This window comes from Epinephelus fuscoguttatus, linkage group LG23 (genome assembly GCF_011397635.1).
Source record: "Epinephelus fuscoguttatus linkage group LG23, E.fuscoguttatus.final_Chr_v1".
Classification (NCBI taxonomy): domain Eukaryota; kingdom Metazoa; phylum Chordata; class Actinopteri; order Perciformes; family Serranidae; genus Epinephelus; species Epinephelus fuscoguttatus.
In genome coordinates this window covers 14360306-14383028 of record NC_064774.1, presented here as the reverse complement: position 1 = coordinate 14383028, position 22723 = coordinate 14360306, and the positions used below count along the sequence as shown (strand labels likewise).

Below are 22723 nucleotides of genomic sequence, written 5' to 3'. Positions count from 1 at the left end.
GATACATGCCCTGTTCATGGAGCCACAGGTTCTACAGCTGGTGCAGAACTAAATCTCACCAGATGTGTACTTCCTTACTCCCCAATTATTCAGAACATGTAAGGCTTGTAGATAAAAATATTTCAACATGACATACCCTATGACCCAGTAAGTCATGGTGGGAGCAGGTTTCCTCTGGTCGGTCCAATTCTCAGGTTTACACTGAAATAAGACCCCATGTTCCTTCACTGGACCTAGACCCCAACCACCGCCCTGAGGCCTGTCTGCAGCCCGACGGCCCTGCAGGAGAGGAAATCACATTAACAATTAGCTGAGTGGTTAAAAGCATTAATGTATAGAAGATTATTTTTCGTACATGGTGACACAGAAGAGCTGAGATGACAACTTACATGACAAGTTTATGCAATTTTGAACGACATGCTATACAATGACTTTATTTTCATGATTTTGGACGACATGCTATACTATGACTTTTTTAATCATATTTTGAATGACATACTATACTATGACTTTTTTAATCATATTTTGAATGACATACTATACTATGACTTTTTTAATCATATTTTGAATGACATACTATACTATGACTTTTTTATACAGTTTTGAACGACATACAATATTACGATTTTTTTATGCAATTTTGAATGACATGCTATACTATGATATTTTTATGCTATTTTAAATGGCATATTATACTATGACATTTTTATTCGATTTCGAATGACATACTATATTATGAATTTTTTTAGCTATTTTGAACGACATACTACAGCATGAAGTTTTTATGGTATTTTGAACAACATGCTATACTTTGAAGTTTTTAATGCCATTTTGAATGACATATTATACTATCCCTTTTTAAAAAAAAAAAAAAAAATCTTGTATGACATACTTCACCATGATGTTTGTAATGTATTTTGAAGGACATACTACAGTGGAGTCTGGTTTTAATGTGTTACTTGATTCTATCAAAATGGGTATGTTGTATATACCAAGTGGCATGCTCACGATGAGTGACACTGCTCACAAATGGTCATACAGGTGTATGGGTGGAAACTCCATACTGTGGAGATCACTACTGCGCAGACTCTGGCTCCAAATTAAGCCACCTGTGCAAGGTAACAGCAGCCATATACAGGATATTTTGGCTTAATTTTTGAACAGCGTGAGTAAGTTGGGCTGTGTGGTCCATCTGTATATCCAGTCAGTGGTATAAGATGCCATTAAAATATATAAAACCTTTCCTACTTCCAGCGTTCACAGTTGACATATCACATCACAACATATAAACATAACCAATAAAACAAATTTAAAAAAAGAATACAATAAAATATTATTTTGAAAAGTTGAGTTTGTATTTTATTTATTTTTTCTTTTAACTTAAAAGAAGATACAGTTTGCATCTCTACTCTGTTCTGGTAAGTCATTCCAAAGTCCAGGGACCCTGACAGAAAAGGCTGTCTGCAACCTTTATGTTTGATCTTGGAACAAAGAGAAGGGAAACACTAGAGGATCTCAGGCAGATAAACACTAAGAAAATAACTGTTAGTTGCAGCCCTGATGCAAACTTACCTGAGGCCTACTTTTCCTGTTTGTTTTTGTCCTCCCATTTTTTCTTGTGTGTCTAGATATAAATACCTTAGTTGTCAGCTGACTTTCACACTTCCTCGTTAGTATAGTGGACAGTATCTCCGCCTGTCACGCGGAAGACCGGGGTTCGATTCCCCGACGGGGAGTATTTATTGCACCAGGAACAACCTTGCTGTTAACCTTGTTTCTATTTTCATCACAGTGTATAGTTTGGATATCTGTTTGATATTTTCAAACTTACATCTTTATTTATATTTGTATCTTATTTTTGTGTTCTTTCCTACTTTGTACTACAGCTGCTGCCAAACAGTTTCCCTCAGGATACACAAAGCTGGATCTTATGTCATCATCTTGCTATGATGGGAAACCATGGACAAACTTACTGATCTGATATTAACAGAATCTGGTCTTGCTGTGACTTTAGGTGATCTTGACTTTAACACCTCATCTTACTATCAAATGCTGTTTGCCATGATGAGTGTTAACTGCTGTTAGTTGTGAGGAGGTCTTATGTTACAGACGATATTCATTTATAACTTTGTAAATTCCGACTCACCCTGGCTGGCAGACTCTGCTGAAACGCGGCCCGTATGGAGAGGCAGCAGTGGTGGAAGTTGCGGATGAGCTGTGGGTGGATTGAGCCGCTGAGCTGAGCCACCTCTCTGTGTGTCGGAGCAATGAAGATCCCCTGAACAGTTTCCATCAGGACGTAGTGGAACAAGGTGTTCTCTGCACCTGAGGTCAGTCTGTGACAAAGAGAACATTTAGGTGTTTCCAAGTTGTAGCTAACATGAGCTGTACGTGCTGTTAGAATGAGAGAAAAGGATTATTTCCCATCACTTACTTCATGGTGTTGTACATCTCCTCTGTCTCCCTTTCAGTCAGGGTCTTCTTCAGTGTGCCCAGGTAGAATGGGTTCGGGTGCTTCATCCTGGGAACCTGATGGCAAAACATACAACAAGTCAAATAATTACAGTCCATTACAGATTATATAAAATATTAAAAAAAAGATTAAAGGCAAAAAATATGGTGAAAACCTTAAAATAATCTCCAGGATGAGCTTCAAGTATAATATTGTGTTCCTTGGTCATGGTCTCCCTCCTATGTTCTACATTTTATAGATAACCTGCTCATGAACAGTTCACGAACATAAGAGTTAATAACAGACTACAGCTGTACCTTGAAGAGGCCTCCGCTGCCCCCACTCCCATCAGACCCTCCAGACCCCAGCGAGTCCCGACGCCCCCCTAACTTCCTCCCAGAGTCCGGGGTGGAATGTGGACTGAGGCCTGGAGCCATTGATGACCCAGACCCTGACCCTCCATCCATCTGTCCCTCGCTCCCGCTGTCCGACAGGCTCCTCTGGGGGCTGGACCTCCGAGCCTTCTCCCCAAACAGGCTGCGGCCTCTGGCCCCTGTGGAGGAGCCTTTAACTGCCCCAGCTAGCTTGCTGAAGACGGGGGAGGAGGAGGCCAGGCTGTCCAGGCGGTCGCGAGCCGTGGCAGCAGGGAGGAACCAGTCAGCACATGACAGGCAGGGAGCAGGTGGAGCATTCAGACGCTCTTCAATACCTGCCTCCAACACCTCCAGCTGCAGCAAGGTGGCCTTCACCTGGAGTCACAACATCAGAGAGTGTCACTTTACACTGTAGTGATCAACAGATTAGTTTGTACTTTAGAAAGAGATGGATATAAAAGCCCCAGTTGTGAGCCTTTCCTCCACCTTCCTCGTTAGTATAGTGGACAGTATCTCCGCCTGTCACGCGGAAGACCGGGGTTCGATTCCCCGACGGGGAGTATTTATTGCACCAAGAAGCACAAGTATGTGAAGCATGTTTGGAATTTATTTAAAGTTCAAAAAGGTTCACCTGATCTACGTAAACACAGTCAGGTCCTGGAGAGCCCAGAGCTGGTGAAGCACAGCCGCCTGCCTCCAACAGCACACACTGCATGAAGTGCCTCTGAAGTGGAGAGATGAAAACATACAAGCAGAGAAAACAAACATTACTATGAGCAGACACTGGGAAATGGCACGTGGATAACAAAGTTCAAACCAACCACCAGTCAGTGAACTGCCTCCTTACCAGCCCCACTATGAGGAGGAAGTGCCGTCCTTGAGGCTGACTGTAGCCTGGCGCAGTGTCGCTGCTGCTGTTGGCTCTCTGCTGAGGAAACACCTCCCTCCAGATGACCAGCTGACCCACCCGCTGCTCAGATGCCAGCGGCAGCAGACAGTAGTGCTGGCAGTACAGGCACACGTCCAGCAGGTCCTCTTTAGGCAGATGGTTGGCGATCAGGTAGGACTGGAAGGTGAGTGTGTACACAGTTTAGTAAGATCTTCAGTGAACAAGTGTCGGGGGCTTGGAGCCAACATTTTGAGTCAAAATTAATTTTGTAGAGTTAAATAAAACCTCAAAATTTAGCAAATACAAAAGCCTTTTCCAATTTTATTTATAACTGCCTGCATTTTGGCTTTCTGAAAAGAAGAGCATCCATTTTGACTTTAAAGCAGAGGAAAAAAACATCCACCTGGTTTCAGCACCTAGAGAGGTGTTTTGCATCTGGATCCATTATCAATCAATCAATTATTTGTCACATGGAAATACAAGGTACAACTCCAGTAAAATGGGATAACTTTAACTTATGCACTGTGATCTACCCATCTATTAGTGTCTCTCAAATGGTTATACAGCTACCCCTAGGGGTACTTTAGAGTACTGCAGGGGGTACGTCAGATTTTGTTTATTTTAAAAATATAAGTCAGGCATGATTCCTGAGATAATTATAATAAATTCAATCAAAAAATGTAAATGTAAGTTTAACAAACCACATTTTATATTCATTATTCTTATTTTCTAAGCCATTGTTCACTGCCGTAAACAAAAACGAAGGAATATTTCGCACATCTGGGACAAGAAGAATAAAACTTGTAGAACAGACTCCCACACACTGTCTAACTTGCAAAAATAATGATTTTAATGCTGCAATGTTTCTGAGACTAGACCTTCATCGGGCAAACAGTGTTAGACAACAAGTTAGAGAATGTGCTGGAGTCTTTTCTACAACTGCTGTAAACCGTCAACTGCTGCAACAAACACAAAAAGTCCACAAAGGGGTGTCACAATATACTGGAATTGAAAATAACTGTGTTATATTTGAAAGGGGGTATATTCTTTAAAAAGTCTGACAACCACTGATCGATATAAAACAAATCTTTCCTAGAGGTCCCAGAGGTCTTGTTTCCCTGTGTATACTGTGATATAAATAAATGAAAATACAAGATCAAATTCTCTTTTTTCCCCACCGATACCCCTTGCATTTAAGTAGGTACACAAAAAAATCATCTACAGCCAGTTAAATGTGATGAAGCAAGGCGAGCCAGGTGATTCTCACACCTTCACTGTAACAGGACACAACACAGTCGGCTGCCCTCCTTCTGCCCTTCGTTAATATTTGAACAGATTAATGAGGTTGATGATTTGTCACCGAGCCACAGAACAGGCTGTTATCTTGTTTGGAGGGTCACCTTCTGTTAGCTGAGTCCTCTATTGTTGCCATTTAAGGACTGCCGTCTAGACGGTGGGGTATGATCAGGAGGAAGATATTACTGTGATAAGGCACTGAGGCATGTGTGTGTGCTTGTTTTGACTGATGGACCCACCTTGTAGAACAAACAGGAGCCAAGAATCACATACAGGCGCCTCAGGCCGAAATAGTCCTCAGACTGTTGAAGACATGAAGACAAAGATAAAAATACAAGAGCGTAAACAAAGGCTGAAATCACTTTCGAAGAGCAAGTGAGACATTATTCATCACTATTGTAGCCACCAGTCTTATTTTAGGAAGTATACGTGACAATAATGAGCAGAGGAAATAAATATACTTAACAAAGTTTAGTGTGTATATGTGTTAAATTGTGAGAGTATGTCAGTATATATGTTAGATGTCGAGTGTTTGACTTTTTGTGTCTAAATATTTGCATAAAAGTGGAAAAATCTGTGATGAAGAATTAAAAAACTTAAGTTTAATAATGACCCTTAATATATATATATAAAAGTACTTCCTGCTTCAACAATCCCTGTCTCATCTAGTCTTATCTGTTTTCTGTCCTGGTGCGGCTTCATGTAATCAGTTAACGCTGCACGTACCAAGGACAAACAAGACCCCATTAGCTTCTCATTAAAAACACATACGGAGTGTACACACAAACATGCGTATAAACACGCCTCTAAATATAGTCTAACCTTCTCCTCTCCCCTGCTGAGGCCAGAAGACAGATGGCATCTCGCTAACATGTATCTTCACCCAACTAATGAGCAGCAGGATAAAGGAACACAAGTGATGTGACTCTTTAGTCGACTCAGACGTCACTTTGTAATTGGCTATTGTGACATTCCTAACAGGTGGTACATGTTTAAAAGTGCTTTATGCTTGCCAGACAGCAGTACTGGTGTGTTTTCTCACCATTTCTCCAAAATCTGAAGACTCGAAATCAGAGAGGACGGTATCTACCTCCATCTGTGGACAAAGAAAAATATTTAATTCAGTCCAGATAGTAACTGATATATTGTGTTGTTTTCAACAGTGGACACTAGAGGGCACTATAGCTGCATGGTGACAACATTGTCATTCAAACAGGTGAGGACACAGGGACACTGGGATACACAAAAATCTGCTATCACTGCATTTACTGCTACTCCAAGACTAAATTAGATGTATGAATAACATTCTTGTCTCTGTCACACACACACACAGTAAAAAATGTACCTTGATTTCTGGAGGCAGTGTGAGCCATCGGACCGCCGGTAGCCCGTCGAGAAAAAGGGTCCCTGAGACGTCGGGGGGCGGTGCTAAGGAGCCGTCCCTCAAGCGAGACGGCTGGATGAGCTGCTGGAAGAACAGGCAGAAGAAGTGGTCCAACCTGGGACCGTGGTCCGCCTTACAGAACGCACTGAAGAGGACACAACAACACATGAATGTCGTAATAACACATAAAAGTCATTCATGACTAACTAAATAAATAACTTTATTTTTTGAAGTAGCACAACATAATATGACATAGGAGATAATTCACAGAACAATAACAGAATGATTACATTTCAAGAACATGAGGATATTTGAGAGCAAAGACAAGGGTTAAAAAAGTGAGACAATGATGACTGTGCATGAACTCCAATTGAAAATTTTTCTTTTGCTTTGACTTGGTAAAACAAACTATTTTTATATTTGTATATTTTAGCATTAAAGGAATACTTAACCCCCTGAAAGACAATTTGTGTATCCGTTTCACGCCAAGTGTTGTGTTGAATTCATGAAGAAAATTTTGTTTTTCTCACATGCCTGAAGGAAATGATAAAAAAAGGATAAAAAAAAGAGAAAATTCTTGATGTATTGAAGTCATAGGGGTCCACGTTTAAACAAGAGCAAAACATCCATTTACAAACTCTCACACAACTCATAGCCTCAACTATCCAGTTTTATGCCCAGCACTTCTGAAACACACAGCCCTTACCGACAGAACTGAATGAAAGTGAAACTTATCCATGCTTGCGTCAAAGCCAGACTCCACTGACAAAAACAGTAATTTTACCTCACTGAACACAGGAGCTGCTGGTCAGCCACTGCCTCCATCAGTTTGTTTGTTTGCAGTATCGCATGACTTGGGCAATTTAAAGGGTTAGTTCAGATTCACCAAAATCATACTATAACACAAACAAGCCATCCATTAAGATAGCGGTAGACCAGCAGCTTTGAGACACCCGGAGACATACAAGGTGTCCCCAAAACCCAGGTAGTGTCTGTGCTTCCTACTCAGTCTCAAATTTGGCCTCAGGAGGAGAAGAAGAAAAAGTAAGAGGCTGTGGCGCAAAAAGAAGTCTCATGGAGATTCTCGTGGAGATTCATGGAAATCAGATAAATGAGATTTGGATTTTACTACACGAGTTGAGTCAGAGTTTGTTAACAGATGTGTTGTTAATCTCGGATCCCTTTGACTTCAATTCATCAAGAATTTTCTGAGTTTTTGGATTCTTCGTTCACCAAAACAAAATTTTCTTCACTAACTTCATGTAACCGGCAGTGCAGTCCTTTTGCAGTGATATACAAATGATTGTTTGGAGGATGAAGTATTCCTTTAGGCATAAAAAAATAAAAGCCAGAGAGGGGAAGTTTCAACCAGCTCTCTCAGCAGGACCACAGGAAAGCAAAGACCAACCCACCTGTCTAAGGAGCCGTACATCACTTTTAATGTCCGCACTACATCTCCCACCACTGTCTGCAGATACAGCAGTGGAACCCTGGAGGGAAACGGAAAAATGTCAAACACAGACCTGAATAAACTTCAGCTTCAGGAGATCCACTGCTTATCAAATATTTGGACTCACAGCCAGGAGCCGAGGAGCAAAAACACTTTAGAGATTATTGTTTTTCTAACGTGTGTGTTCCCCAAAAATCAATCTGCAGTGTGTACTTTCAGCACGGACAAGTTTATTGTTTTAACCGAGATGATGACTGATCGAGTCGACCCGGTTACTAAAAATGAAAGGTGGGTAATGTGACTCATCCCATGAACCGTTTTACAACCACGTGTTCCTTAAAGAGGTTTTCATCCTGCCGGCGAAGGACAAAAAGCAGCACATGTGCACGCTGAATTGTTTCGACAGATTGTGCTCTTAAATATGTTTCCTCTTCTATGAAAATTATTTCTCAAGCACAAGTCATGCTAAGGAAATTTAATAATGTACCAGTATCAGTACCAATGTCAGACCTTCTGTATGGAATCAGCTCTTGTCATGTAACGTCTATGTTGATGGTTTCTAAGCTGGAAAAGGCCATGGTTCAAATGAAATGTGGTGTGTAGCTCGTGTTTGATGCTGCCTTCCTCTACCTCTCAGCAGGAAGACCAATGACCAGCAGGTTGTTGTTTTCCTTCCAGTAGCCCACATGTACCAGATGTTTCCCAAGCAGCAGAGAAGAACTGAGGGTGAAACGTCAAAACATCAAAAGACAAGTGACAAAATTTTAAACAGGCAACAAGGAGGGCAGGTTTAGCATGAATACAATCTAACTGTTGTATTTTTAACATCCAACGGCTCTGCTAGCAGCCAAACTTTGCTCCCAGCTCACTGTTGTTTTAAACTCAGCTGTGAACTGTGTTGATATTTAAAACATCCAGCAGTGAGCTGGCAGAAAAGTTAGGAATTTGCGGGAGCTACAACAAAAATAATTTAGGAATGTACCATCCCCACATTCATTTGGACGCTTTATTATATTTCTTTATATAAAAGAGCTACTGTAATAGAAGATGCCTTAGCGCTGCATCTTCCCTTGTGTGCCAGTGTTTTTTCACAGGCAGGGGGAGGAAGAGGTGAAAAAAAGGATGGAAAAATTGCACCAGAAACAGCACTAAATATGATACACACATCCTCTTCATGAAACAACCTGACAACAATGTGTCTTGATTTTGAGATAAGTTAATACTTAACACTATCATTTGTTTTGTATACAACCAGTACAATCTCTTTAAACTATATACTTCTATATATGCTGTGTGAGCTCTTCTATACTTCTTTAAACTATTCTACTTCTATCTATAAAATAATTAGATGTCAAAACTATCACCCCCAGGCCAATTTAAGCTAAAACAACTGGTTCATTAATTGTTTAGTCGATAAGATATGACAATAAGCGAAAACTATTTTAAGAACTGACTAAATGATATATTTTAGGCGGGTCAACACAATGGTTTGAGTTGAAGGTGTGAGAAAGAACAGTATCAGTAACATTGTTAACACTGTGCTACATTACAGAGAAATACAAAACCGTACTGATGAACCTTCATTTATATAGGCCTATATTTTATCTACAAGTGCACGTCACACACTGAGCGAGCCGCCTGTTAATGACGCTGTGGGCTAATGTAATTATGTTATTAACTAGCCTGTGGAATAACCGCAGGTTCCAGCCCTGGAAATTAACCTGACTCCTGTCTGATTGCTGATTTCCATTTCCAATTTCCACATGGTCCAGTCATATAGGTTTTGATTTATTTTGAGAAGGTGCAGCTCCTGATAAGAGGAGTTTGTTTTTTTCTGCAACTAAGCGACCAATGAAATCTTTTCTCATGTTAACTTTCAGTTGGTTTGATAGACTAATTGAGGCCTGTTTTCTTTGAATAAATTTCAAATTGCACTTGTTTTCCTATTGTCCCCCAATTTACCTTCCTATTTTTCCATCCGATTTTCTTTTGTGAGTACTTCAGCACACTTTAATAATTAAACACGAATAAGGAAGTTATTTAAAATGCACGCCCTAGTTTATATGTATTTTGCCATTACAAACTCCACATGTACCTAAAAAATTACTATCTTTCTCTCTTTCTTTCTCTCCCACCTGAGTATTCGCCCTCCTGTGACGTTCTCCAGCATGTCACACAGAGTGAGGAAGATCCCCCTCACTCCTTTCAGCTGGCCAGATGCTTCAGACACCGGGTACTGGTACAAGATCTCCTCCTGCAGACACAAACACATTCACACATGAAAAAATGGTTAAGTGTTGCACTGTGTCGTGAAAATTATATATCCAGTGGATAGAAACATCGCTGGTGAGCCTGTATCAGCAGAAAAATGTCACATAAAAATGTGAAATATCTGGTGTCAGATGCTACAGTCACCAAAATGTGTGTCCCCTCTAAATTATGGACAGCAGAGAAGAATGAACAGATGAACCGCTGGGTGTTTATTCTGTCACCTCAACAATGTTAGTCTGGTTTCAGTTTTACTGTCCAACCCAGTCTCACTTTGGATCAAACTCAGACATGTCACTTTCAAGATGAATGTTACTCAAATATTTTACATGTTGAACTTTCCAGAGTAAAGAGAAGCAGATTCAGGAAATACAGGAATTCGACTCGAGCTCAGAGAAACTCTCATCGGCACTTTGGGAAGAGGCCGCGCACAGAGTCTCAAATAGACCTCAACCAAACTATATTATGATTAGTGCTTATCCCTGGGTGAAATATGAACGCTTATTTGTGCAATCTGGACATTTACAGGACAAAATGTCACAGAAAAAACCCTTCTTAGAAACAACAGAGATGAGAAAGAGGGTTCTCGTGATAGATTCAGTGTATTGTTTGTGCTATTAGTATTCCTCTCAGCATGCTAGCAACTTGAAAAGATAAAGGGCGGATAAGAGCTGAGCCGCTGAGAGGATAAGAGGACGGAGTGGTGGGTGAGGGGATAAAAACCTTGAATGAATGGGGCTTTATAGCTTTGGCAACCGGCACAAAAAACAAGAACATAGTACAACACTTCAGTTACATCTTGTCTGTACACACAAGCAAGATCACAAAATCATCACACAGCTAAAACTCCAAAATACCACCACTGAACCCTCTCCAATTTCTCCTACCCTGCAATCAAAGGACTAAAAAATCAAAGTTGAAGTTCTTGCACGACACTGTCATTTAGAAAATCAACCACTGGCTGATGTGGCTCCAGACAACCCGTACACTCCACTGCTGTTTGGGTCAAGAAAAAAAAATGAATCTGGCTTGCAGATACACAAAAAGGAACTGCAGAGCCATGAAGTACAACCATAAAGAAAACATCAACCTGCCAATAGTCGTCCACAGGGAAAATGTGATTACAGTGTAGGAGGTGTTGGTCAGGAAATGAGTGTAGTTTGCTTCTCGGAGCAAGAAAACACACACTCTGGGATTAACACTTTGCTACAAGAGAATATAAAAAGATATAAACCCGTGCCCTGTGCATGAATCCGAATAAAAAAGGAAATATGTTATTCTGTTTATAGACTGCTGCATTTCAGCCAAAGGACATGTGTGGATTCACCCCGAAGAAAAGTTCACAGCTTTAAAATGACCATGATCATTTATTGACAGAAGTTGTGCTTGGGGCAGAGCGCCTCAACTTCTCCCCTTTCTCTCTCTGCTTTCTGTTAGTGGCACCCGCAGGCGCTGGAAACCGTCCAGAGCAGTAGTTTTCTGACTCAGTTCAGAGATATTCAGAAAGCTTTCCACTCCTGGACCTGGGATTTCCGACACAGCTCAGGTCGTTCTTGACACTCAATTATCAGAATACACCTCCATAAGTTCAGAGTCAGCGTGCCACCCACTGCTAAATCATGATTAGGTTTTCCCACTGTCTTTCCAAAGGGATAGAAAAATATCAACAACTGGCCTTATGTTCTGTTTCCTCTACCATTTCTATTTATGTTAAATACATTGACTTTATTTAGGATTTGTCTGTCCACTGTCAGCAGCACCCACTGCACACCTGACTGTCATGGAAGGAGCTTGTTTTTCCATCTCTCAGCCTGTTTCCACCGGAGGAGCTCAAACTATTTTTGGCCCTCGTTTCTCTGACCCTTACCCTGTCTGACGAAAACCAGGTTACTCATTTACATGACACTGCTCGGTTACTTGAGCACAAAAAGCACTCGTCCCTGGGTGGGCTCGAACCACCAACCTTTCGGTTAACAGCCGAACGCGCTAACCGATTGCGCCACAGAGACTGTGGTGAGGCCCCTGAGTGAGTGGGGACCATCTTCTAATCCCACTTACTTGCATTTGTTGATTTTAGGAGTCTTGGCAATATGACAGATAGTTTGATTATGGCATTTTAAATTTGTGCTACCACCAAAGCAGGGGCGTTGAGGTGGGGCTTTTAGCACTGAATGCTGCTGAATGGTCAAAGACTCTGGACTTCTCTACAACAAACACTGTGTTTCGTCTGAGTCCGAGTCAAAGTCCAAGATTATCCATAAAGGAGATTTTTAGATATCAGACTCTACTTCTGCCTTTTTTTAAATGCCTGCAGCTGCTGCACATCTAAGGACCAAAATAACTCTGACCTCATTAATGTTTATTGTACTGTTGTGGTGCTGCACAAGAAAGCAACATTCCACATGTAGTCCAGATGCATTTTATGGTGTTACAACTGGAATGACTAAAGGCACTGACACACCAAAACGACATCAAAGAACTAGCGGCAACGAAAGCCAACTGTTGTGTCGTCTGCGTCGCCTCACGTCGCCCTGTGTCAGTTGCATTTGAACACACTACAAAGACTACATCCGATGGCCAAGTAGCGCGTACGTTCTGCGCCTGCGTGAGAGGAAATAACGCAAAAATGGAAACCGGAAGTCCGAGGAATGCATGAGATAAACAAAGTAGCGGAGTGAGAGAGTGGTACATCCTGTCAGCTGAGGGGTTTCCTATCTGTGCAGCTGAGCACCGCAGCACCTCCACGGACTATTACATCCAGACGGTCCTGGTGTTTCCTCCGCAGGCTCCGCTTCACTCAGCTGCCCGATAAACCCACTACTTCTTCCCACTTTAACCTGAATAACAAACCGGGGCTCGTTGCTCTGGTTGGATCCAAACGGAGAGCTGGGGCTAGCTGGGAGGCTAACGGAGGCTAATTGGCTGTGCTTCCCTCTGGTCATGCTGCCGCTATTCAGGTTAAAGTGGGAAGAAGCAGCAGATCTGTCAGGCAGCTGAGTGAAGTGGAGCCTGAGGAGGTAACATTGGTTAGCCCCAGTTTCACTACAGGCAGATTCACTCGCTACAATGGCGAGAAAATAAAACCTGAACAGCCAATCAGAGTGATCTCTCTCACTGACTAGCTCCGCCGCCGATTCAACGTGCTCAATCAACCGAAAAGCCGCCGACGCCGAAGTGCCGACGGTGTGGGATACACCGCAAAAACTAGGGCAACAGACAGCTTGGTGTGTCAGGGCCTTAAAGCAAAATGTGACAGCGTCATGATAGGGGATTTTACTGAGCCAAAGGTCACCCTCTTTGTCCGAGTGCTGCCACACCAGTAAATGAATAGGTTAAATAATGTGAAACCACAGCACAGTGCATATCACAGTTACTAAAGTGAAAGTGAGCTAAAGAGCATGTGTAGCTGAAACAAATAAACAACACAGGCCAAATACTCGTTCTGCCTCCTATGGGGACAGTTCTCCCTTAAAATCAAATTTTCATATTTTCCCTTAAACGGTGCATCTAATATTAGCTCACCTAGCACCCCCGAGCTCTCTAACATTACAGCTCATAATAGGAGGACGCCACAAGCATGAGCCTCTTGTTCTTGAGTAGATGCAAACTTTCCTCTGCTCCCTGATTCGGCTGGCAGGAGAAGTTCAGTGAATAGAAAATAGTTCCTGCATGAAGCTGCTCACAACAAGGTCTGTGGATTATCTTGAGTAACTGGGTCATGATTTCTGGAAAGAGACATTGCTGTTGAGTTTTTCGAGTTTATTTTATGGCACTTGAGCACCACAAGCTGAGTGCCATCTAGTTCTATTATATTGGAGAGAAGGCAGACATCTCTACAGCTGATATCTCCAACACTCTGCAACTCACACCAAAACAATCTACACTGATAAACAGATAAATGGGGGTGAACTGTCCCTTTAAGGATGCTATGGAAACACAAACAGCATTGCCTTGAGGACTCATAAATGTTTAATCATACATTTTATACAGACTGACCTCGTCGTGCGGTGATGCTGAGTCCAGTTTAAGTGAGAGGTACATGACGATGTGTGGGATGTGTCCTATGGACATCTGAAGCTCGGCTGTGTCCTCCCCCCACAGCAGACGCACCAGCTGGCTGACCGGCGGAGAAGCCTTCGTCTTACGGACCGATGAAGTGTCACTAGCACTGCTGCCGTCCAACTGAGCCACCGTCTCCAGCGTCAGTCTCACCTGGCGGAGGTGCGAGGAAAAATGGTTTGGAAAACAGTAATGGAACGAGGGAAAACGAGGAGAGACATGAAGAATGGGACAAGCTGTGTGAAGGAGAATTTATAAAAGGAAGACAGACAATAGGGAACAAAAAAACAAAATAAAACCCCACATATTTGTTCGGTTAATATATCACTGCATCCAGTCCTTCTCAGAGTACATTCATTTATAAAATATCAGCCACTATGGCTCCACATGATTATACTCATGCGTCTGTTGTAGGAAAATAGAGGTGTGCATGTGTGCAGCGCTGCCAGAGGGGAGAAAAACTTCAATCATTACACATTCATTCAGGAAAAAGGCTGAAAAGCAAATAGCAGGATGGTGATTGTCAGAGAGAAAGTGACAGACATCCAGACCAAACCGCAGCATAACAAATAGCAGGGATCTGTGCGTGTGTTTTTTGTGTGTGTGTTCTTGTCTGAGCTTGTTTGACTAAATTAAAACCAGACCTCTGCAACTCGGAGAAACAGTGGCAGGACAACAGACGGCCTATCTTCTCTCGTTCATGCAGTATTTCTTTTCTTTTTTTTTTTTTTTTTTTTTTTTACTTTCCATACCCTGGTTCTTTATTTTACGCTGCCATTCATAGAAAGTCACAGTGGAAACAGAAATAGAGCCCCACGGAAATCCAACAAGCACGCACATGGAAACACATGCAGTCAAGATGCACAGGATGAGAAACTGCAACCCTGTGGTGTTCATGTTCAAACTATCTGTCAAATCTACATTTAAATCTTGTACACTACAGGCTGCGTCAGATTATATCTCATAGAGGCTGAGCACAGGCCATGGACTACCAAATTTAGATACTATACATCATAAATACCCCCAAAATGTCATTATGATATGCTGGTTTTCCACGTACATACGCATATCAAAAAACACTAACACGTAACTGATGGAAACACAAACCTCTAACAACGAAAGACTGAATATTCAAACTTCACAGACTCACACTGTACACAAGGTGCCCATTATAGACACGATATGGTGGCATACCTGCTCACACATTGTGCTGACTCCAGGCTGAAACCTGTCAGCACTCGAGAGGCCATCAATGGAGCTGAGCTGATTTTAATTCAAGATAATCAGAGCCGGAGTCCAGATGTGAAAAAGAGCAGCTGGATTCTACAGGTTAAAAGAATGTGACTTCAGATGTGTGGTTGAAAATCACTGGTCAGGAAGAATTCTAAGAGCCCTTCAGCCAATCAGATAAACTCGTTTCCAAATTGAATTTTGGTGATATTTTCATGGTGGCCAACAAGCGTGAAGTACCGTGATGCTTCAAGGAGTGTGTTTACCTAGTTGAAAAAAGTAAACAAAAATGTTTTTGAACAAGGGATGCACCAATCGAAATTTTCCCTTCAACACCAATTCTTTGCACATTGAGTCTGTTTTGAGTTGCTGCATGTCAAAAAATAATTATGACCTCACATTGTGTCAATCACGTTTCCACAACAAGTCCGAATCTTTCGTCTGTCTTTAAAATTTTCGTATCTATGACAGCCAGATAAGTAACTCCAGTGGAGAGAGGCAAGGCAGGAAATATGTCTTTTAATTTTGTCTCGAATTGCGAATTTTCACAACAAATAGAACAATAAAATGCATCGGAATCAGTGTGCAAGGTTTCTGTGCGTTACGATGTTTTTCACATGACTAATTTAAAAAATGCATCCAAAAAAAACAGACGCAGTGTGGACGTGGAATATGCTGATATTCAGGTTTTAGGAGCATTCTTGGGACATATATACAAGTCATTTGGAATTTGGGTCTCAACTTGTTCTTGTAACACAGTTTGCGGCACAAAGCCTCTTGACGGTTTATAGTCAGCTCTGTGCGTTGTCATGGATATGTTGTACACAAACGAACTCGCAACAGTTTGCAAGGCTGAGAGAGAGATGCACGCCCTAAAAAAAAGCCCACATTCACACAGTCAGACATAGAAAGAAATCGAGTGGCCTAGCGGTAGAGTGTCCGCCCTGAGACTGGGAGGTCGTGGGTTTGATCCCCGGCCGGGTCATACCAAAGACTATAAAAATGGGATCCATTGCCTCCCTGCTTGGCACTCAGCATCAGGACTTGGAATTGAGGGGTTAGATCACCACATGATTCCCGAGCGCGGCACCGCTCCCTCAGGGCATGGGTCAAATGCGGAGAACAAATTTCACACACCCAGGTATGTGACAATCAGTGGGACTTTAACTTAACTTGACTTTTAAACATTATGGAAGACGCGGATTTCAACAGGTCTTTGGATATGTGCAACACCCCCTTTTCAAGGAGGTGGATGAAGGAGTGAAAGGGGGAAGTGGTATTGACATGGCCAAACAACAAACATTTTGATGCAAAGAAGCAAAAATGGCACATGTGCCGATGCATGATCCACTTCATAAGCTCAGCATCTCTAACTGGAAGAAGAAACCATTATCAGGTATGATGCAGGTTTAATTTCTATAGGGTAAAATGCTGTGAAACCCTGACACAAGGGGAACATCCCATAAAGACAATACAGGAGGTCTGAGGAGTTTTCCCTGGTGGAGAAACTTAGTGAAAAATCAGAGAGGCAGGCAGAGGAGTGGAGGCTCTGCTGGGATTCGACCTCAAACCACCAGGGAACCTTGCAGATCCAGATTTAACCACTACATCTTAACTGGACACGCCCCAACTCCATTTTGGCGTTTGACTGTGACACAGAATATAAGATGTGCCATTTATTGAACACTCTGTGACCACTTGCATTGTGTAAGACATCTTTTTGGACAAGGATGATCTTAAGGGCAGTCCAGCTCAATGCACCCGGGCATTGTTTATGTCTGCAACTAAGCTCAGAGAGCCGTTTAGTACGCTTCAAGAAATAAATGAGGTGTTGCGGTCATTACTTTCCAAATACGAGGGTAGCCCTAGAACATATGGTGCCTACCAGATATGTTGAGAGAAAAAAAAAGATCATATTCCCTGGTCAGAAATGTAAAACTGTAGTTTTCTAATCCAACGATCACTCCTTGGACTCTCCAAGGCCTGTCAGCACTAACCACAGGCCACCCGCCTCCCCAGAAGGCGCCTGCATCTGGGCTGCCAGCCATTTTAGCCAATTTTAGGAGTATTATTAAAGAAGAGACGAGTAGTGGTGGAAGACCATGTGATCTACCTTTCAATCGGTCACTCACTCACTCAGTCCTGGAAGTGAGAGGGAGAAATTGTGAAAGCGATATCCTTAATTTCTTTAAGACTCACAAAAGGATGCACAAAATAGCTCCGATTAGACTAAGCCAAGGAAATTAAATTCAGACGTGAAAAACGGTGGAAAACTTTCAAATACAGAAAGCCTGAATCTGAGAAATCGCTGGGTGAAGAGGCTGAGCGGGCGAACTGCTGCACTTTCTCTCATCATAAATAATAAGGATGTGGTTAGACTGGAGTGTGCTCTCACTGGAATTCCAGTCTGTTGATGTCAGTCATTTAGCACTCGCTTATAGATGGACACACACACTCGTGCACACTAATGAAGGAGTAACTGAGGCTTGTTCGGCTACAAGGGTTAGCAAAGGGCATGGTGGACTGACTTTAATACTAATATTTGTTCCTCCGAACATAATAAGTACTGTCTCTGCTCCATCTGGGAGGGCTGGCACACAGAAAAACCGTCCTCCAACACACACAAGCACGCACTCCCTCACACACTCTCGCACAAAACAATCATTCTGTCAGCAATACAACTCTATTTCAAGTTTTTTGAGAGTCATCCTGGTGCCTGAGGAACCTTGTATTTTTCCAAAAAATCTCCCTTGCTCTTTCCCTACAATGTAATTTAGTTTCCGACTACATCTTCTAATCAGCTGGGCTTCCAATCCCACAACAGCTTCCTGTGGCACCGAAAAAAGAGTCACACCGCAGTCCTGTCTATCCGCCGTGTTCGCCATCAACCCGCACGCACTCTGTCATTTGCAAATTCCTACTTTTTGATGGTCTGCCTTTTTGGTGGAAATGCACGGCTGAGGCACAGACTATGGATTTTTTAGCTACCGATCAAAAGGATCATTGCTCAGTAATTGAAGGTTTTCTAATGTTAAACGGCGCTGACTTCTGCTTTCTATTCACATTTTAGCAGCTTAGGAGAAACCATGCATTTCAAAGTAATTTAATGTCTGTGTTTACTGTCTCAGTTTGCAGTTTGTGACAAGCCAGGGTCTTAAGGACGTTAATGCTGCCTTACAAATTTGGAAGAAGGGTTACACAAAACATTCAGACTGTGGGCCTCAAATGAAAAGGAGGGGCTCCCAGTATTAGAGGCTATTGCAGCAGGGTTACCACTCTCTTCTAGAGATCTTTTTCCAAGACATTGTCAGTATTGATCTAGCTGGTATGACAGTAGGGCTGGGTACCGTTTAAAAAGTTATGATACCAGTACTAAAACCAGTACCCTGAAAGCAATACCGCTGCCAATTAAGTACTTCATTTGATACCCATAATGTGAATAAAGTGGCCTGTAGTACAGCCATAAATTTAGGGCTCTCCCTCTCTGAGCCACTTTGTCTTATCTGCAGCTGACTACCAAAGAGTATCATTAAAGTAGAGGAGCACTCACTCTGCAGCTAAATCTGGAGAAGCAATCTTGAAGCAATCTTAATCAACTGAGGGGTCTTTGACTCATAATTTGAATCTCAGACTATCAGGGGGTAGCCCTACATAATTTTAAAAATTATGGTGGCATCTCGGCATGCTGATATGTCAACACTGTCGATGCACTGCACTGGACTTCACCACAGACTGTATGGGTTGTGGCTGCTGCTGCAGGAGTGTGAGCTCCATGCCCCAGACACAAACACACATTGACATCAGACCCCTGGTGGAAAACGGACAGAATACATGTATCATGTGACTGAATATGTTTTCATATTACTTGGTCCTGGGTTATTTCGGGTGATACCTTAAAAGGTATCGAGTACCAATATCAAACCCTACATGACAGACAGGGATCACACCACACACTAAGGGGCCGTATACATGCTGTGTCTTAAACCACTTGGAAAACGTGAGGTCGGGCGCTGGGCGCTACCCTTGTGCCTTTTTTGCGTCAGCTTTCAAGAGCACAGCGTCAGGCTGCATCTGAGGTTGCTAGGCAACCTTAACAGGCACCGTATCACAGCCTATTTACCTGACATCCTGAGTACAGAGCTGATCTTCTTCCAGACGCTGTTTGTAAGTGTGGCCTATCGTCCGTGGGACAGATGTAGAGCTCTGGGTAGCCCTGCACTAACATGATCAACTTTTCCGTATTTATGAGACTGATATTTACGGAAGAAGGAAAAGATGTCTGTTGGCTTTTATTGGTTGTTCTTCATCACACCACATGCAGTGCTGCCCTCCAAAAGTTGAACTCGGTTTATCTCAGGACGCAGCCAACGTTCCCTGAAAAATGGGCGCTCAGGAACGCCTGCGTTGCTCTGCCGCGCATCTACATTGAAAAATAATAATAATACGTGTTTTCTAGGTGTTGGAATGGCCCAGTCAAACACCAGACTAAAACCCAATAGAACATATGTGAAAGGAACTAAAAAGATCAAGATTCACTAGTGGGCCCTCCCGAAATCTTCAAGGTTTGAAAGTGTGGAAGAATGGACCAAAATCTCACTTCAACTCTGTGAGACATTAGTTTCTCAGTACAGGAGGAGTCTTAAAGCTGCCCTTTCAAACAAAGGCTTCTCCACCAAGTATTAGGGCATTTTTATAGTAGGTATGATTGATTTGATTTATCAACTGGCATTGACTCTTTTCAGTTTATCACACCATACCAAAGCCTCTTTACAAGCAGTTCATTCTCAGCTGAGGGAAAATAGGACAATGTTGGAACAATGTTCCAGGACAACAAAAGATTTTCCAGGACATTTTATTTTTCTCTCATGTTTCACGTGTTTTCCACGACTGGAAAATCAGTCAACTGTTTTCTAGTATGCGTGGGAACCCTGCTATCAAAATCGATTCAATAGAAAACTGCAGATCGTTGTTACTGAGCCTTTATTGGGCAGATTTACACACACTGACCTGTGTTGGTCCTGGGATGCAGGACAGAACCCTCTCGATGTTCTCGGAGGTCACGTCCACATCGTCCACTGCTACAAGCACATCACCTGCGCACGGCATACAGAAAAGGAACATTTAGCAGCAGCAAACCTGGGCTGAATAATAAACAGAAAATAGATCCCAAATAATACTTAAAGTGTGTGTTTAACCAGCTTACAGTCCCACATTAAATCTGGTTTGCCGCACACCTTCAGACCAAGAAAAGGGGCCATGAGAGGAAGAGATACATGGATCTCATAGTAATAAAAGATGTCCACAAGAAAGGGAATGAACACTACTACTTGACTGTATTAATTGTGATGTACTTCTGACCCGTGCACTTGGCTGTGCAGACCCAGTAAAACACCAATAAAGAGCTTCACCTGCTTGTGAGCAGGGGAACTCACCACCATCTCAGTAACAGAGCTATTTCAGGTATTTAACTGCTCTAATTGTTTAAGCATGTAGCTGTGCTGCATAAAAGCTTCTCTAAACAGTAACTCATGTGGGTAGTCATTTGTGGTGAAGCACGACTGGCGTTCCTCCGTCTGCTAGTAAAAACTGTCCGATCATTAGCCCTGATAGAAGTAAATCACTTCAGAGAGGCTGAGCTTTCAAACAGACAGATTTCAGCAGCACCAGACCTGCATTTAGGGTTTCCTTCACTCTACAAAACCGTGCTGAAAGTTTCACTAGGACTGAAAATAGTTGCTGCTCAGAGTTGGCCATGAGAAGTAGCTATTAAACATCCTACACGCATTTTTAACAAGAGCATTGTGGTTTTACCAAAGCAGAGCTGAAAACTGAAACTATGATAATGATTTGTATTTCTTTGTAGTTGTTACTATGGATTCACCACACTGAAAGTGCTGAAGACAACATGATGCAGTCCTGGGCTAATTCTTGCAGTATATTCCTTCAGAATAACCAGAAACCTATCTCGTTGCCTTTACAAATAATTGTTTATCTATTTCAGTTTTTGGTTTTGTACATGATGCTCATTATTTACGGCTTTGAGCTCTTTTTCTTAGAGAAGTATTTCACTACTGGAGAGATGGTCATTTTGTAAAACTAAGCTGTCTATGCAGAAGAAGGAAAATTGGTGCTTTTTGGCCAGAGAAAACATAAGAAAAAAAAGCCAGTGTATTCACTTTTGTTCAAGAGGCAGTAAACCTACAACAACCAGAATGCACAGCGCCACAACGGACCAATAAATTCTCCTGCTGGTGGGTGACATAATGTGACTTATAGAATAATAACAATAGTACTTATAATAGGGAACGCAGTAGGTAGCAGAATCTTGGTTCAGCCACAGTTAACTAGAAACAGTATGGCACCCACTTTCAGTTCACAAACTCTCATAATACAGCCAAACAGTGCACTTAAATATGTTTCTTTAGACATTTTAGGTGAGAAATGACTATACTGGTTCATATTTGGTCAACACTGCCTACTTTTAACATTTGACCTGAGTTTGGTCTGTGTCTGAGAGAGAGAAGATCTCATTTTTTTAGCTACGGTTTATACAAGAAAAAGTATAGCGCCCACTTCCAGTTCACAAACTCTCATATTACAGCCAAACAGTGCACTTACATATGTTTCTTAAGACATTTTAGATGAGAAATGGGCAATACAGTGACTGCATAGGTCTGTATTTGGTCAACAGTGCCTAATTTTAACATTTGGTCTGAGTTTAGTCTGTGTCTGAGAGAGAGAAGGGGGGGCGGCCTGTCGATCTGTTTCTATTCTCTTTCTGTTCATGGTAGTGGTAAATGATGGCGTACAATCTGTAGTTCAAGCTCATTTTTCGCTGGCAAATGAGCAAGAAGATCTGGGCACTGGCAAGATAGAAAGGACGTTTACCACAGTTTATCTATACATATTACCCTACACTGTTACAATACAAAGCTGGTTGAAAATCAACAAAGTATCCCTTTAAGAAACTCTGTGTGTGACTGTGACTAAGACTGTGTTGTAATAATTGTAGGCTTTGGCAGTGCATTTGTGTGGTGTGGAAATGAATGAGTCAGTGCTGGTTCATGACTCCACAGATGACTGCTATTGAAATCATAACTGCTGCATAGCTGCATTTTCCCTGTCTTGACGGCAATTGATTCTCTTTGAGGATGGAGAGAGTGCCTTCTGCAGAGGGTCAGTCACAGAAAGTACTTTTCTATTACCATTTAAATTAAATGTTTCTTTCAAAGATCAAGCTTCTCAGATTAAACCCTCCTCTGCTGAGCTGTGCATAGATACAACTGCCCAACCCCAAACGTTTTTTAGCAGGATAGGATAG

At 42.1% G+C, this 22723-nt stretch overlaps 1 protein-coding gene and 3 non-coding genes across 6 annotated transcripts in view; 2 read left to right on the top strand and 2 right to left on the bottom strand.

Annotated features, from left to right (window-relative positions):
• The window catches only part of intu (inturned planar cell polarity protein), a 98940-nt gene that overhangs the window by 852 nt on the left and 75365 nt on the right, over positions 1-22723 (bottom strand). For all 3 annotated transcript variants that reach the window (XM_049569507.1, XM_049569506.1, XM_049569505.1), the window contains exons 3-16: positions 20410-20495; positions 14110-14325; positions 9981-10099; positions 8476-8565; positions 7808-7885; positions 6357-6540; positions 6054-6107; positions 5251-5313; positions 3674-3892; positions 3458-3550; positions 2770-3201; positions 2435-2529; positions 2147-2336; positions 137-279 (exon numbers count right to left, since the gene is read on the bottom strand). In XM_049569507.1, the coding sequence (XP_049425464.1) occupies positions 137-279; positions 2147-2336; positions 2435-2529; positions 2770-3201; positions 3458-3550; positions 3674-3892; positions 5251-5313; positions 6054-6107; positions 6357-6540; positions 7808-7885; positions 8476-8565; positions 9981-10099; positions 14110-14325; positions 20410-20495 (2062 nt within the window). The remainder of the gene's footprint in view (positions 1-136; positions 280-2146; positions 2337-2434; positions 2530-2769; positions 3202-3457; positions 3551-3673; positions 3893-5250; positions 5314-6053; positions 6108-6356; positions 6541-7807; positions 7886-8475; positions 8566-9980; positions 10100-14109; positions 14326-20409; positions 20496-22723) is intronic.
• trnad-guc (transfer RNA aspartic acid (anticodon GUC)) lies at positions 1665-1736 on the top strand. Its single transcript has one exon. It is a non-coding gene; the product is annotated as a tRNA-Asp (tRNA).
• Positions 3315-3386, top strand: trnad-guc (transfer RNA aspartic acid (anticodon GUC)). The gene has a single exon. It is a non-coding gene; the product is annotated as a tRNA-Asp (tRNA).
• trnan-guu (transfer RNA asparagine (anticodon GUU)) lies at positions 12049-12122 on the bottom strand. Its single transcript has one exon. It is a non-coding gene; the product is annotated as a tRNA-Asn (tRNA).